The sequence below is a fragment of the Nannospalax galili genome, unplaced genomic scaffold, assembly GCF_000622305.1.
Source record: "Nannospalax galili isolate Female #2095 unplaced genomic scaffold, S.galili_v1.0 scaffold3233, whole genome shotgun sequence".
Taxonomy (NCBI): domain Eukaryota; kingdom Metazoa; phylum Chordata; class Mammalia; order Rodentia; family Spalacidae; genus Nannospalax; species Nannospalax galili.
This window is the reverse complement of record NW_008332515.1, coordinates 150,435-167,371: the sequence shown is the minus strand read 5'-3', so window position 1 is coordinate 167,371 and position 16,937 is coordinate 150,435. Positions and strand designations below refer to the sequence as shown.

Below are 16,937 nucleotides of genomic sequence, written 5' to 3'. Positions count from 1 at the left end.
TATATATTTCAAAACAGGTTGGACATGATAAATGTAGGCAAATTTGTATTTGTCAGTCAAAATGGAGGGAGAGCAAGAGGTGCACATGGGAGTCAGAGGCAGAGAGAAGGAAGGAAGGGAGGGAAGGAGGGAGGAAAGGAGGGAAAACAGAGAACTCTAACACAATAACCACCATATGTAGGCTAGGACTTTCTAGCCCTTAACATCCCATAGGTTCACCTTCGGCCCCTAGAAGATGGACTCTGGAAAGTGGCTCTGGACCCTAATCCAATTAAATATTCATTTGGTCCAAGAGTGGTTTCACCTTTCTTGACAGGCTTTCCCTTTTACATACCACACCAACTCTAGCAGTCTGGCCAAAATAGGCAATACATATAGAAACCAAAACAAATGTCTCCACTAAAAATTATTTACAAGCCATTTATGTCTAAAAACTTCTTTACTGAGAAAGTCTCAGGAAAGAAAAGAATCTACACCTTAATATTAGATAGTCCTTGTTTTGCAAGGGGAGGGGGAAGTGCAGAGAGATGGAGAAAGATGGAAAAGAGAGGAGGGAGACTGGGGACTCTGAGCCTTGCCTGATTCCCTTTACCTGATCATCCCCTTCTGGAACAGGAAACAACCTCTCTTTACTTATCCTCATCCTCAGCCGAAGACACACCTGTGGATAACCAAATTCATCAAGTGGCCTCATTCAACGATCTTTCATTGCAACGTGATGTGGTTTCTTTTGAAGGTAATTGCAGTTCTAAACAATCCTCCCAGTTTTAGGTGAATTGCACATTTTAAAGGAAATTTAATCGCTAACTTTGTTATAATCTGAATATAGTATAATAAACGTGATGTTTTATATTTCCTAGCTGTCCCAAACCCACTTTCCTGTAATTTGGTTTCAACATTTTCTAAATTTTGACTGTTGATAAATGTTTGAGATGATGCGTCTCACACTTTCACTTGATCCTTTATCAACACATTAATTAATTCACTTGTAGAGCTCACAGTGGAGAATTAAAAAAGGGCCTAGGACGGCATCTTTATCTCGATATTTGGACTATAAAGGGAAGAGGATAAACGTAAGATGGATAACTAGCAGCGGGTGGGCCTGGAAGACAAGAAATGTAACAAATTTCAAGGTTTGTGCTAAGGGCTGTTATACTAAGTTGACCAATTGAAGCGCCGTGACTTCTCACTATATCCAGTAGGTGGCAGTGCTGCACAACATTTCAGTGCTAAAATGGCTTCCCATGCTTTCGAAGCTCCGTCAGAAAACCATGTATGCTTCCTTTTTGCCCTTGAGGTGAATGTTGGAGTACAGCCCTGTGTCTTGAAATTTCCTTCTTCAGCGTCGAGAATTCCAATGCAACTCCTAAATCCTAGCAAAGTTCCCAGGCACCTTTGTGGATTCCTTCATCGGAATGTTCGTCACGTCACGCAGCTCCTGGTTCTGCTTTTCGGCAGTCACACAAAGTGGCTATCTCACATGGTTCCCCCACTTCCAGTCTCTTCAGCAGGGAAAGGAGCAGATAGCTATCTTCAGTTCCTTGGGGGGACTCCCGAGATCTGCTTTACATTTCTTCAGCTCATGATGAGTTCTTCCTCCGGAACCCTGTATGCCACCCTTCCAGTCGGGTGAGCTTTTAGAACATCCTAATGTTCTCACCAAGAAGACATTAAGTAACCGAGTTAGCTTCGCTTTGCCAATGATGCAGTCAGCTTGAGATCGTGGAGTGGGGCTATGTGTTTTAATTCCCCACTGTATGAAATGTGGTGCCGGAGAAATGCTATAGTGTCTGTTGATCACTTCCCCTCACCAGCTCTTAAAAATGCTGCTGCCAGCACGCTAGTTTTCAGTGATGCCATATGAGTTGGGGGCCAGCCAGACATAGACTGGGAGAAGACTCCAGTCAGGGACTTCTGGACTTGGTCAATCCCTAGTGTGGAGATTTCCTACGAAGCAGCCTGACGGGTGTCTGTACACCAAACTCTACCCTTCTGTACTTGGGGCACATGGTCTTCCATTTCCCTGTGTTCTGGAGTGTTCCTTGTGAGTACTGTTCCCCCTTCTGCTTTCAAGTCACACATATATGTGTGGGAACACACACACATACACACACACACTTAAAATTGAGATTCTCCGTGAGAAACCATGCACTATTGTCTTTCTTACCCTCATCCTAGTACCTTCTGGTATTTCCCCTTCCTCCCCTTAGACCTCTTCGTCCCCTTCATAGTCCTTCTGCCTTTACCGTCCAGGATTTCTCCCTCTTTGGTCATTATGTTCCTCAGTGAGGATCTAATCAGCCATCACAAAAGAAGCACTTTTTCTGAATGGGGAAACATTAAAAGAATTGCCTATAAAACGTTAAATTTAGGGTTGAAGACAAGACATTCATGACCTCATAGCAGCTATGGGTGCTAGTAAAAAGCCTGTACAAGGCTGTGCCTATCAGCAGGCAGTAATGGATGGATAGGGAGGTACTCACAGGGTCCTACCCTCTCTGTTGAACTATTGTCCACTGATGCAGTCTGGTAGAGGGGCAGAGATTGTGTTCAGCTGTGTACCCACTGAAGCACCCACCAGGCTCCAGTGAATACTTCCCATGATCACATAGACAATCCTGGTTAATCTTAGTGGGTCTTTAAAAAAAAAGGTGTGGACATGGGAACTTGTTGGAAGAGGTAGTAATGGCAGAGGGACATTTGCGGTAGTGGGGGGGGTTACAAAATCAGAAGGTACTTTTTAACATGTAAAATTGTCAAAGAAAAAAATTAATACTTAAAGCATTAAGAAAAGTATAGAACAAAATACTTAGACAAAGAGTGTTTTAAAGATTATGTTAAAAAAAAAAATTTAAAAGACCATGATTTTCCTTTGGGTAATTGTGTTACCTTTTGAAAACTTATAATGTGTTGTCCTAATGTTAGTTGTCAATTTGACGTAGTCTAGAATCACCTGAAGAAAGTCTCAGTTGAGTAATTTTCTTAATTACATTGTCTATGGACATGTCTATAAAGGATCATTTTAATGGCTATAGAGAGGCGCAGCCCACTGTGGGAAGTCCCATCCCTAGGTAGATGGTCCTGGGTTGTTTGAGAAAGCTAACAAAGCATGAACCCAAGGTAGAGCCAGGGAGGGGACCAGCAATCAGCATTCCTCCATGGTTCTTGCCTCCAGTTCCTGCCCTAACTTCCCTCAGTGATGGACTATGACTTGGAGATGTAAGCCAAATAAACCCCTTCCTCCCCAAGTTGTTTTGGTCGGAGTAATAGGAATGAAGCTAGGACACTTGTGAGTTCTTTTTTCATTCTAAATAAGTAAATTTTGCAAAAACCAAACAACAACAACAAAACTAGGACTTGTCTCACAGTCATGACGACCTGAGTTTGATCCTGAGCATTCATGTAAAAAGTCAGGCCTGGTGGCATACATTTGTAATCTCAGTGTAGGGGAGGTAGAGACATTTGGATTCCTGGACCTCCCTGACCACCAACCAAATCAGCAAGCCCTAGGTCTTAATGAGAGAAAAAATAAAGTGGGCAGCCCTTGAGAAATGATACTCAAGGTTAACTGCTGGGCTCCACATACTCAGACACATGAACACACATACACACACACACGCACACACACACACACACACACACCATTAAATTTAACACCTTTTAATTTCAATTAAGATCTCAAAACAAAAGTGTTTTTAAATTTAATCTTAGACCAATCCTAGGTCCTTCAAAGAGACCCCTAAACACTGAATAGCGATAGTAAAAGCCATAGTGGTCTCACAAGTACTTTTTACCTATTTGATATTACCCTCGGCTTCAAGTAGATAAGTCCACCTGTGGCACTGGGAGAGATGGAGGAAGGTTTCACTTGCATTCAACTCCAAGCCCATGGCAAGTAAGAGCAGGGTCCAATACACTTTGTAAGTAACATGGCTCATAATAGATGATATTGCGTGTAGCGCCTATGTCTTGCAGCATGAACAAGTTACCTTGCCAAACTTAGTTACTTTTTGGCGATTGAAGGAAGACATGTGATGTTGATATGCTAATACATTTCAAATCATTTCATCTGAAGGGAGAATAAGAGCCAAATCATTGTAGATACCAAGGGATGTGTGCATCAAGTTCATTTTATGATTCTATTTGCCTTTTGGATATATTTGGAAAGTTCAATAATGAAATGTTTTCTCTTAAATGTAATCATTCCATCATGATTTAATATTTTCCTATTCCTTCCATCAAATACTTTTCTGTACTAATGGGTAATGGGAAATTTCCAAGTCATCTGTCACAGATAATTGTTCTGGTAACAGATATAAAACTTTATTATTTGGTAGAGTCTAAAAACACTTAAGAAACTCAAGTTTCTTGTAGTTTTGAACTGTGAGAACTTGGTTTATCTACTCTGAATTCACACTATTTCATTTCCATGAGTAATTTTCAAATTAATCTCCTGAGGACCAGGAAGAGGGTACCAAACAGACACTTGCAATGCAGCAAATGAGAAATGAGCTCTGAGAAAAGCTGCACTCCTGTCTGCATAACAAAGGGGTGCTTTTCCTTCCTTTGAAAGAACTCTTTTCCTCCCACTTCCCACCCCCTACCCCAAATGCTCCCAAAGAGAAGCCTGCATCAGTCCACAGCAGTGTAAGCTATTTGCTGGAAGTAGTGTTTTTGATTAAAAACCTCTTGGGAAAACTAGAAATATCTCATGTACAATCTTCCTTTCTAAAGTACTTTGGAAGACTGATGCATAATCCAAGGGAGGATGTGTTTGTAAATGGCTTCTTGAACCCAAATAAGGCAATCTGAATAGTCACAAAGGGAAGGATGCAGGCTTCTGTGCTGGATAATATTAGACTGCATCTCTGTTCTGGGGACTTCACACTTGAGGCACAAGAGTGCAGTAGCTGCTACTGTGGGAACCAGTGCCTCAATTTCCACCTCTACAGAGTGGCACTAGCATAGGTTAGTATTAAGTGGGAAGGCATATACAGAGTGTCTAGCATAATATGTAGTATTCTAGAAGGTACTCAGTGAAGGGTTTTGAGTTGTCAAGGCCCACTCACCAACCCATTCAAATCCCTTATCCAAAGGAAAAATTGTTCCAAACATGTGGCTAAAAATGCATTTTATTTTGACTTTGAAATAGGAAAACATTAGCTTACATATCTGATCCACTTGTAAAATTATAATTTGAACAATGGGACCAATGGTACATCAGAGAATTACATAATTTTTCTGTCTTTCTACTTAGTTCCAAGGGAGAACTTAGAGTTGCATAAACCAAAATTAAGGCATAGAATCATTCCACTGTAATTTTGTTCTTGATCCCATAAAATACATCATGCCCACACATTCTTTAGTTTGGAAACCAACAGTTTAGGTACACAGAATATTGACAGCAAAATTTTGTATAGGTGTCAAAATTGTACACTTTGAAATCTACATTTTCCCTCCTGGTTTTCTTAAAATGCTGCTCCAAGAAAGTAAAAATGCAAATTTATTTTATGTATAAAGTCAAAATATTTTTTTTTCTCTTAATCACTATTCTAGTTTGTCATAAATAGTTAAAACAGAGAAATTATATTGTAGAACCACATGAGCAAAAGTTTTCTATAATCAACACTGAAAAAAATGAATAAGAACAGGCATATTTCAAAAACCGGTTTTAAGATTTAAAAGGTGACATTTAAGGTAAAGTGCTATTCCAAACATGTATAATTTCATTTTAATGTTGAATTTTTAAGGATATAGCCCAAATAATTTTAAATCACAAATTACAAAGTGAATGAATTCAAAATTAAAGTCTAAAGGTAAGATATAACATTCAAATTTCTCTGTGGGAAACTATAATGAAATATTACCATTTTTTCATCAAATCAAGCTAGTATATCATTATGAAAATAATACAGCAACATGAAAATAATCCAGTTCAAGCAAGGCCTCATTAGCCAATCTAGGATTTTCCTCAATTCTTTGTTATCTCTCTCAGCACCAGGTCTGGCAAAGGCACTTGTGAAGCCTAGGGGTAGGGGCAGGGGCAGTAGGTTAAATGGCTTTGATTCTTGGATTTAAACACTTGAATAATTAAAAATCCCTCTGTTAATTACATAATCTGTCCTTATTTGCAGGTGTGGCATGATTTGGGATTCAGGATTCTAATTCAGCAGATATGAAACAGGTGGAGATAAACTGACGGCCCTGGTCTTCCTCTTCAATCTCTATGCCCTCCCTCTGTAAAAGTTCAGAAATGATCCCAAATCACAGAAAAGTGGGACTTTTGAGAATGAGCAAACTCTTCTAATCTAATGAGTCAAGTTTCTAAGTGTTATGCAAAATTGTAAAGAGAGAATGGAATGCCATTTGCAGAGTATCTCTAAGATAATATTTTTCAGGTTAAAACCCCCAAGCCCTCTATTGGGCAATGATGAATCTAATGACCGATCTGCAAAGACAACTCCCACCAGATACCTGCTGATTCAAGAATTCAATTACTGCTCAGTTGGAATACTGTCAACATTTTTGTTCCTAACAGGAATTTGTCTGCAGTTCAAATCAGAACTTCTTTCTGAAGAAACAAAAATTCAAAGTATTGGGGTATTACTAACATTTCATAAAAGATGGAGAGGCTGCTCCATGACTCAAGTTCTGTGAAATTTAGCCTAAGTATGTGGCAGTGACAGGGTAAGTGTCTGGAACAGTCTTAGCAGAAGAACTTCCTGTTTCAGTGGGACAGTTTCAAACAGAAGATCTTACCAGCCACCCTTCCAAGTCCATCCCAACCACGGCATTTCGTTATTGACTGAACTCTCAAAGTGATGCCTACTCATTGGCAGAGGCAAGGGCTGGTCTGAAGACTAAGAGGGGAATAAAAGACAATCTCCTTTTATATTAATCACAGCCTTTAAAAAATTGCAAATATTCCTTAGCCAGATTTTAAAAGTATGAGACGCTCTGCCATGACACTGTTTTGGCATCTTCACGCACTACCAGCACACCTGTTGTGATTCCCTATTCTGCCAACAGCACAAGGTGTTTGCCTTCACCTTCTAAATGAGGAGGAAAGATGGGGCAGGGAGTTAGGGACGATAAACCTGTTGCCCGGTGCCCTCTACTGTGGTGACGCCATTATTCCTAAATGCAGCTGATTCCATCAACTCTGTCCTTATCTTCCCCAGTGGAGCTAAGCTTGATGGTGAGCACAAATCCCAAATGAGAAAATTCTAAGCTGCTCTAGATTTCTTTGTTATTGGCTATTTCCCCTTATAAATATGTTAAGAAAACAGTACTAAAGTTTTTCTTGAAAGGCAATTCTTCTGCCAAAATAGAATACTTTCAAATCAGGAGCAATCTGGTGGCCTCAGGTCCATCAGCCTTGAAGAGTCCCAGGTTCAAGGCCGCTGGTCATGTGAGGTTGCAACCAGACACTGCCATCGCCAAGGCGCCTTCATCTTTCTGATCTAATTGCCTTGCCACAGAATAAGCCACTGATCCATTGTTCCATAGCTGCAGCTTGGGATCGGATTCTTTGGCAAGGAACCGCAGCTGGGTTCTTTTCACCTTCTTTACAAATCTAGCAAAGCCAAGCAACACGGAACTAAATATCATGGAAAATCCACAGAGAAGGAATGCTGCGGTGTAACTGCCAGTCGTGTCTACCAGCCATCCTGCAACAAACAATGGCCAAATTACATTGTCGAGTTAAAAATTCAATTACTGCACTTACCCAATCTCAAATTCAATCGTTTGTCAAGGTAATCACGATAGACTACAGCACATTATTACAATTTTAAACAAAATGCAGACTGCCTAAAAATACCATGCAGCAACTGAAAAGTGCATTCTGTTTGGAAGGGTCATCCCTAAAATAAATTAATACTTGTTATTAAGTAAAGTACTGAGAATAGTTCTAGGTAATTAGGAATCCCACAATAAATATAAGGGATTATTAACCACATGAAATCTGGTTGGAAAGATTCAAATTTTTATTGTATACCCTGTGACTTTAACCACCATTCAGATTACTAAAGTTGGATAATTTACCTAGGATTTAAGCAGATATAATCATGCAAAATGATGTAGGAGTCCCAGAGTTCACACACTCTCTTAAGTAACCTAATAAGCACAGTATCTAATTGCCAGTGGGATACAATTTCAATCACATCTCATTAAAAAATATCAGAACTTTGGGTCATTGCTTCTTAGGCTTTTCATTAAGATCTCATGTAGAACATGGTCATAAATACTGTTTGAAATTCACACTCCCAAGGATTTATTTTTGTTTTCATCAACACGTCAATCCCAACATGGCAGCTTCAAATTTTAAGGAAAACCATGTTATCTGATATGCAAAATATGGGCCTGAATGATCATAGAATCAGTAGGGTAAAACCACCAGGCAGTTGTTTTTGTTTGTGTGTGTGATTAATAAGTAGCTTCTTTAAAATTTTCTTCAAAATTCCATTTATTTGCCAAGAAATCTACCAAATGAGAACATAATTTCTCTTTTCAACCACCTCAAATCTAATGGTCAAAATGGTATATAAAAATTATACATCCTGCAAGGTGATTCACACTACCTGCAAATATTTTAGTTATTTTCTAATTTACCTGTGGATTTCTATAGCACCAAAGTCATCACTTTGAAGGCAAATAAGCAAGATAAATATCACAGTAAGAAATACTAATCCTCTGCATTCTATTAATGAGCATAATGTCTCTGATTTTCCAAATGAAGGGCGAAACGTTTTGAAAAGAATCAGGAATCCCAGCTTTTCTGTCTTGTGACATATAACAGAGTGGCTCTGCTCTTAGATGTTGGCAAACCCTAAAACTGACTGTGGAGAGATGTGGGAACATTTTGTGGGCAGTTCTCAAAAAGAAACTAACTTTTCACTAAACCCAGTCAATTCAGTTTAAACAGTCCAGGAATCTCCACCTGCAACAGCCAAACGGCCACTAATTGCCCTTGTTTTAGGCCTAAACACTTGCTGGAGTTGTAACATAATCATTAACTGTTCATGGTAGCACCCAAGAGCAGAAGTCCTGCCTTCTTCAACATACTTCCTTCCCTCTCCCTAAATATTTAAATCACTCCTCTCTTGCCTATCTTCAGAGATCTGGTTTACTCTTGGTTTTCATTTAGATAGGTCATAGTCCGGGACAGTTGAACTCAGTCTTTAATGCACATGAGCTTCATAAGAAAGCCCATTGAAAAAGTAGGTCCCTGGAATTTATCCACAAAGAGACAAGAATTGCAAGGTCAAGGAATCTACGTTTTTACAAAGGACTGAGGGAGGAATGCATGGGATCCAAGATCTCATTCCTAAAGACATTGGCCTAGATTACATGCTCCAGAAAGAAGAAACAGGTTCTGACCTGTTTCTTGCTGTGCCGCCCTGGGACCAAGCACCATGCTACAAAAGTAGTATTTCCTAAATTCCTTGTTTTAACCACTTAGTAAATGTTGGCCAAGTTATTTCTTTGATCATGCTCTAAATTTCTATGGCATTTTATAGTTTACAAAACAAGATGCTTTATCTGATAGCTCCCAAATCTGTATATCCAGTTCTGGTTTCCGAAAGTACTGGTTTTGCCCTTGAAGGGCTAGAGAGGTGGCTCAGAGTTTAAGAACAGTGGCTGCTCTTGCAGAGGACCCGGGTTTGGTTCTCAGCACCCATGTGTTGGCTAACAACCATCCTTAACTCCAGTTCCAGAGGATCTGATGCCCTTTTCTGGCCTCCTCGGGCACCAAGCACTCACATGGTACAACTACCTGCATATAGGCAAAACACTCATAAAATAAAAATTATAAGCTCTAGTGAACATTTCTCCTCTTTGTTTTAGATATCCCCAAATACCTAAACTTTAAGTTTATAATTCCCCAAGCAAAACCACTATCTTCAATTTCCTTATTTGTTTAGGCTATGATATTATTGCTAAGTCTTTTCTTTTGATTCTTTTTCAACTTCACATACTAAGTTCAGTTGGTATTTTTTTTCAAAACTTCCCCATTTCTCTCTCTCTGGCTCATTTCCATTTCCACTGTAGCAGCCTTAGTTTAGACATTTATCAGTTTCCTTCTGTAGCATTAAGATGGAATCTTAACCTCTGTTATAAATCTCTAAATCAATGACCAGATCACATTTTCTAAAATATACTTTCATCATTGCTCATTTGTACAGAGACTTGAATATTACCTAAATTTAGTACATACACATGTTAAATGAAGAGTGCAGACCCCTGTCCTCTGCCTGGCTCTCAGAACACTGTATCACCACACCAGCACTGCTCAGTTGGCCTCTCTACCCACTGCTCTGTGTAGAAAGAGACTTCCTTCTGAACATGCCCTACTTAATTACAAGTCAGAACAAGTGCTTCATTCCATCGTTAGTATGGACTGGATCCCAGACCCTAATCTGGGACTTTCTCTTTCCAAGTAAGCTACCATCTTTATTTTGTTGGAAAAGATTATAAAAATAATGAACGTGGGTAGAGCCATGATGGTTTGGTGGCTCTTGCATGCCTGCTGTCTCTCACTCTTTCCTGACTATCTTGCCAATCCTTCTCTCTATTTAAGTATGTGTGTTGTGTACACGAGGATGTGTCCGCTCCTTCCAAATCAACCTGAGCACGGACAGTGGACTCTGGCAGCTTACCTGCAATGGGAGGGCTCACCAAGTACGGCACCGCATGAAGGAAGTATACCACACCAAGTGCTGATGATAAAGAGGTGGTCCCCACTATTTCTGCAGTCACTACTGGGATCAGTGTCACATAGGCTCCATCAAAGTAGCCAAAGGTACAAGAGAAAGGCACGAGGAGGGGGAGGCTTTGGAGCATTGGGAGACAGAGATAGCACAGCCCATCTAGTCCCACAGCAAAGAGGTAGCAAACATATCGGTAATTCTTCAGAAACCTGCGAATGTGAAGAACAGTAATGAATGCAGGGCGCACAGATTCCAAAAAGAGCTTTTGAACCATGCTAGGCACAGTAAGTGTTACAGTTGTTGATACAGTTGTATGCTGTCTTCCAAATAACCTTCTAAAATGCTGATTTTTAATTATATGTGTGAGTCTCTCTGTGGGTGTGTGCACATGAGCGCTGGTGCCCGCAGAGGCCAGAAGACAGCACTGGATCTTCTGGGGCTGAAGTTACAGGTGGTTGTGACCTACATGACAAGAGTGCTAAGACTGATGCCAGTCCTCTGCTCTTAACTTCTGAGCCATCTCTCCCAGCTCTCATTATCTTGTAGTTGTCCTCTTGGCATATGTAAATGCAAGAATTTATCTCTCTAGGAAGCACAGTGTGATAAAGAGAATGTATATCCTAAAATTAGAAATGCAGAAAATTGCAACTTGACTCCCTGAACAACTTGAATTTAAATTTTTCCTCCACAAAATGGGGTTATCTGCCTTAAAATACGTAAAGACAGCAGTGAAATAATATGTAGCATGCCAAGAAGCTACATTCTAGGCATCTGCCATATTGGATGCTTAGAGATATATTATCCATTGGTATCTAGCACATCACAAATGCTCAATAATTCAAGTGATTATACAAAGTGAGACTGGAATATAAAGACATTAAAATGAATTTCCAGAGACATGAAGCGTATTAGAACTAAGTCCTATCTCAAGACTCCCCCGTGGTACTTCCGATACAGTTCCTCTTTGTAACTCTATCCCCATTCATGATATTAATTATTTGAAAAACTGTATCATGTCAGATCTAGTAGTTTACAAATGTCTTTCTGCCATGAGCTTCTAAATATTGCACTAACCTGTTTGACAGATGAAGACCCTCAAGGATCTAAGAGTTGAGGGATTACTCCCCAGGTCATGGGACTAACAAGGGCCAGAACTGGCACAGGAACTTAGGTCTTCCCTGTCTCAGACTAGCAGTACCTCCTTACCTACCACTTCTCCCTGAGTCATCATTGTTCAGCCACATTTCCCTTTCTCCTGCCCTTTGTTCTTAACTTAAAATGTGGAAGGGCTGGGGAGTAGCTCAGTGAGCTTGTCTAGCAGGCATGAAATCCTGTTTTTATCTCCAGCGTAACAAAAAAGTAAAATTAGCCTTAAATATTATCACAATGCTGGAGAATGGCAGTTGGATCCTGATTAATGATCAAAGACCTAATTTGTGAGAAGCCGCAAGATGCTAGCTCTCTTGGGTCATAACTCATATGTGACAAGTCCTTCACTCGGACAGCATGAGCAGTATACACTCTTCAATCCAAACAGATGAGCCTTTGCTGTAGATTTCCTATAATTTTGTTTTCTAAGCCTACAATATAATGAAAGTATTTATTATTCCACTTTCAGACATAAGTACATGGCTAAAGACAATGTAGTTATTTTATCTGATCTTCCTTCTGGACTAGTCTGTTTCTCTTTTGTTGCTAACTAATCTCTGGGGTCGTTCAAATGAAGTTAAAACCCCAGCAATCTGCCAGAAAGTGTCTTGTTGAAATACTGACTTGACTTGGTCTGGACTTGAAATTGAACCTACCACTGAAACCTTTAGTTGTCTTTAGCTTGTGCGGTTCAGATGGATTTACCATCGCAAACCATCTAGGACAAGTGTGAACAAATTAGAGCCAAATCGAGTTTATTACTTGTTTGTGTAACTTACCTGTCAACTAAGCGTACTTTTTTTTTTTTTTACATTTTGAAATGACTAGAAACAATCAAAAGAACAATATTTTGTGAAATATAAAGTTTTCAAGAGCATCCAGGTGTGGTGGCACATGCTTTAACCCCAGCACTTGGAAGGCAGAAGCAGGTGGATCTCTGTGAGTTCTAGACCAGCTGGGGCTATATAGTGAGACCTTGTCTCAAAAAACAATCACAAGAGAAGTACAAATTTCAGTGTGCATAGAGACTCACCAGAACACAAATACTCTAATTTGATAATATATTTATTACCTATAGCTGCTTTTGTATTTTGAAAGCAGGGGTTGGATAGTTATGACAAAGATTATATGGTCTAGAAAGCCCAAAAATGATTACTCTATGTCCCCTTACCAAAAAAGTTTGCCAACATCTGATCTACAAGAACCAGCAAGGAAGCTGCCTTCAGACACCAAAAACAACCTTAAGAGGTCGGTATGTGACAGGGGAAGGAGGTCAGTGGATACCCAAGGCTCAAGCTCTCCTAGAAAGAAACCAGTTGTATTCTCATAGATTTTTACCTTCTGTCAGTCAGCCATCCAAATGTGATATTGCCAATGATGTCAATCACCCCAAGTATAGACATAAGAAAGGCAGCTTGCTGGTGACTCACTCCAACACTCAAAGCATAAGGTACCAAGTACACAAACAGAGGGCTGCAGCCATAAGCCATGAATAGAACAGAGACAGCTAACACGACGAAGTCTGACATCAGTAAAAAACTGTATTCCCGCTGCAAAGAGCAGCAAAGGGAGGTTTGTGCCCATTCTTTGGTCAGAGGTGAATAGTCTTCTTTCTGAGTTCCATGGTCATGGTTCTTCTCTGAACTTGAATGGTCCTCTTTAAGAGTGATTGGACGCATCAAGGCACCACAAACACAGAGATTCAAAACAAAGCCCCCAAGAATGAGTAACGCTCCTCGCCAGGAAAACTGTTCAATAAGGAGCTGAACGATGGGAGCCAGGATGAAGGTGCCAATACCACTCCCTGATAAGGCAATCCCATAAGCCAGGGCTTTCCGTCGGCTGAAATACTTGCCAACCATGGCAATAGCCGGAGAGTAACAAAGTGCAAATCCGAGACCTGGGAGAAGGAAAACTCCATGAGTGCTGGTTTGCAGTGAGCAGCCACTGGGAAACAGTCTCAGTAGAGGAAGACTGGGATTGAAGAGACCCTGGTCCTCCATGAAGCCCCTTTAGACCTGTTTTGTATACCTACTTGAAAATGAGGGTGACGGGTAAGGAGAGACTCATTTTGTTATATAATGTTTATTCTGAAGGTCTTCAGAGCCTTCCTCCCTTCCTTTCTTCCTTCCTGGCTCTGGTCATTTTTATAAGTTAAATTAACTGGATAATTGTCTCAACTCTGCACTGCCAGAGAAGATGCAATGACAGTCTGCCTGTGCCACCCTGGAATCTGTACAGAAATAGCATCTATGACTCCTGGACAGTTTCAGAGTAATTTCACATAAGTGAGAAACATCATACAATGGGAAACATTATACATGAACACAGCAACATGAAAATATCCCTGAAGGTCTTCGGAAAAATATTGATAGTCCTGAAAGCTTTTTAAAGATTTCTTCAGTTTCTATTACTTTTTTAAGTTCAGAAAGTCTGAAGGGTTTCAAACTTAGATTTCATGGCATCTAGGTTATTTACCTCAACATATCTAAAGGTAATTGTGAAATAACATGTAGCATGTCAAAAGACTAATGTCAGAGAAAAGAAAGGCTGTAAACAACTGGTCAGCACCTAGAGCTTCCCAGATTGATGGGTTTCCAGATGTGGAACGTTTAGTGCTAAAACCAGAATGCTTCTTGGTAAACTAGGCCTTTTGGTCACCTTAACAATCAGGACCTTCCTTTGCGTTACTAGAGGGTAGATGTACTTCCTTTAGTTGACAGATCCAGACGGATAGCCTCCCAATGAGGATCCACCCATTACTGGCCTGATTCATGCCAAAACACACTGCCCAGGCAGGAGTGGAGACGGCTCTCCATGTCACCTCACTGATGAGTCCCACCAGCCAACTTCATCTTGATGGTCCTATGCAGTGCCCTAAGTGTGACTTATGGAATGCATATATATTGTTTCCGTTTAAAGAGATTCATCAAGATTTTCTAAAATGATGTTTCCATAACATTGAGAGAGAATATGCAATATAAGAATATTTGCATCAAGGTGCTAGCTTTTCTAAATTGAAATCCCACTTATTAGATAATGGTATTCATTATAATGCAAGAGCAACTCGGGTAGAACACAGATAGTATTTTAGTATCTTAGCAAAGACATTAGAAGAAAGACAATTTATTTGTGCTGAGTAACATATCATTTCTTCTGAGTATGTATATCGCTTCTTCCAAGTACATCTTGGCCATACAAATGCCAAGCAGAAAAGCAGCAGCTATTTTATTTTACCATATGATTAACTTGAAATGGTGATGCATGCTCTTTAGTGCAGTACAATCACATTTCCAACTCTGTGTAACCGCTACATAGGCAGACATAGGCTAAAGTATGCGTCTACTAAAATGAATATTTTGTGAAACACTGTTCATGTGATTGACAACATCTGGATAGGGTCGGATAAGTGGCAAAGTGCCCTTACCTGTAAGAACGCCCAGAGTGAGGTAGAGATGCTTCAGGCTGGTGGCAAATGAGCCCAGGATGAAACCAGTAGATGCAAGCAAGCCACCCAGCATGATTCCCACTTGACAGGATAAGTGGTTACTCACAACACTCCCAAGTGGAGCTTCAAAAACAACAAACAGGTCAATAGAAATCCTTTGAGGGCACCGTGAAAACACTGTGCTGTGGCCTTGATAGAGAAGAGCGCCATCAACCTTTTAGACATCAAGCCCTCTGTACTAATTTTATAGCTTTGGTAACTGAGACACAGAGAGAAGTGACCCCTTCAAGGTTACACAGAGACTAAGGAGCAGAGGGGAACAAAGCCGAGATGTCCTCACTTACATTTCAGTGCTTATTCTTATCTTCATTCTATTACAGTCATAATTCCAGGACTATAGGGTGTTCTCTAGTGGAGAATCAATTATTTAGCTAAACTACATGTCACTTACTCAAGGATGTTTAATACAGTATTGCTCATACACCATTAACAATGATGATGGTTATTTGATTAAGAAAGTCAGCAGCCTTGTGCGATGGGTAAATTTGCTTTATAGGGAAAAATTCATGATGTTACCAGTCCTCCTAGGAACAATATCAGAAGGGCCTGTTCTCTGGGTATCTGTGTAATATGATCAGATTTGTACTGATCAGGTTAAGTCAAAAATGAGATCCAAAAATACATTACAAACTCAATTACCACATCAGCATCTCCTATCTAGCTTAAACAGTGGCTGGTGATATATTTAACTCTTGGAGAATTGGAATGAGCAAACTCTTGAAACTACATTGAATTCTCAGAGATAGCACTTTTATGGTTCTTGGAAAGTGAGGAAAATTCTGCCAAAATCTACACCAAACTCAACATGAGAAAGTTTTCGCCAAACTCAACAATAAGGTTCACTTCTCGGTTCATCAGGTGGCATATTTTCTTCAGGCGGCGTCTCAGTGTGACCCTGAAGTTTCTTGTTCATGTTCTGATGATGTGTTACCTTGTGAGCAGGTGAGTTTATGTAGATGAATATGATATTCACACTCTTGAAGAATCTAAGTACATGGTTTCTGACCCTGCTCAGAGCTTACATAGTCACTATGACGACATTGCTCACTCAAGGCTGTTTGCTCCTCTATGGGGAATTACAAGCATTCGCCAAAAGATAACAATGAAGGAAATGAGTCATGTGTTTCCTCCTAGAGAGACAAACACAGTCTCTTGGTTAGCTGATGCCAGTGCTGTGACTGACAATGTGACACTGAAAATCCACTGCTGCTCAGGGATAAACCATGGGCTACACAAGCTAAATATGGGATTTTTTAAATCCGTTATGACCTCCTTATCAACTGAGAGAGTAAACTGTGTCTTTTCATAAAATATGCTACTCATCCTAGAACTGCTCTCAAATTCTTCCAAACACTTCAACACAATTCAGCTGATTCCTGAGTATAGACATTTTAAAATAAATATTTTATTTAGTTTTAAAATTTATTTAAACTAAAAAATATTAAAAATTTTGATTTTATTAAAAATAGAATTAGTGCCTAAAATGGAGTCAGATGAAGCTATGATGAGTTGCTGATTAACACAGTACTTACCTTTTGCCACTGAAATAGGTAAAAGTGAGATAAAAA

General features: G+C 39.8%; 1 protein-coding gene across 5 annotated transcripts in view; it reads right to left on the bottom strand.

The window, feature by feature from the left end:
- Window positions 1-5,114: 5,114 nt before the first annotated feature.
- The window catches only part of Slc16a12 (solute carrier family 16 member 12), a 118,138-nt gene continuing 106,315 nt past the window's right edge, over window positions 5,115-16,937 (bottom strand). For 4 of the 5 annotated variants that reach the window (XM_029560827.1, XM_008827496.2, XM_029560828.1 and 1 more), the window contains 4 exons: window positions 15,289-15,432; window positions 13,200-13,761; window positions 10,662-10,921; window positions 5,115-7,670 (listed from right to left, as the gene is read on the bottom strand). In XM_029560827.1, coding sequence (XP_029416687.1) covers window positions 7,408-7,670; window positions 10,662-10,921; window positions 13,200-13,761; window positions 15,289-15,432 — 1,229 coding nt within the window. In that variant the 3' untranslated portion in view covers window positions 5,115-7,407. The remainder of the gene's footprint in view (window positions 7,671-10,661; window positions 10,922-13,199; window positions 13,762-15,288; window positions 15,433-16,937) is intronic. The other variant, XM_029560830.1, reaches the window with a different exon arrangement.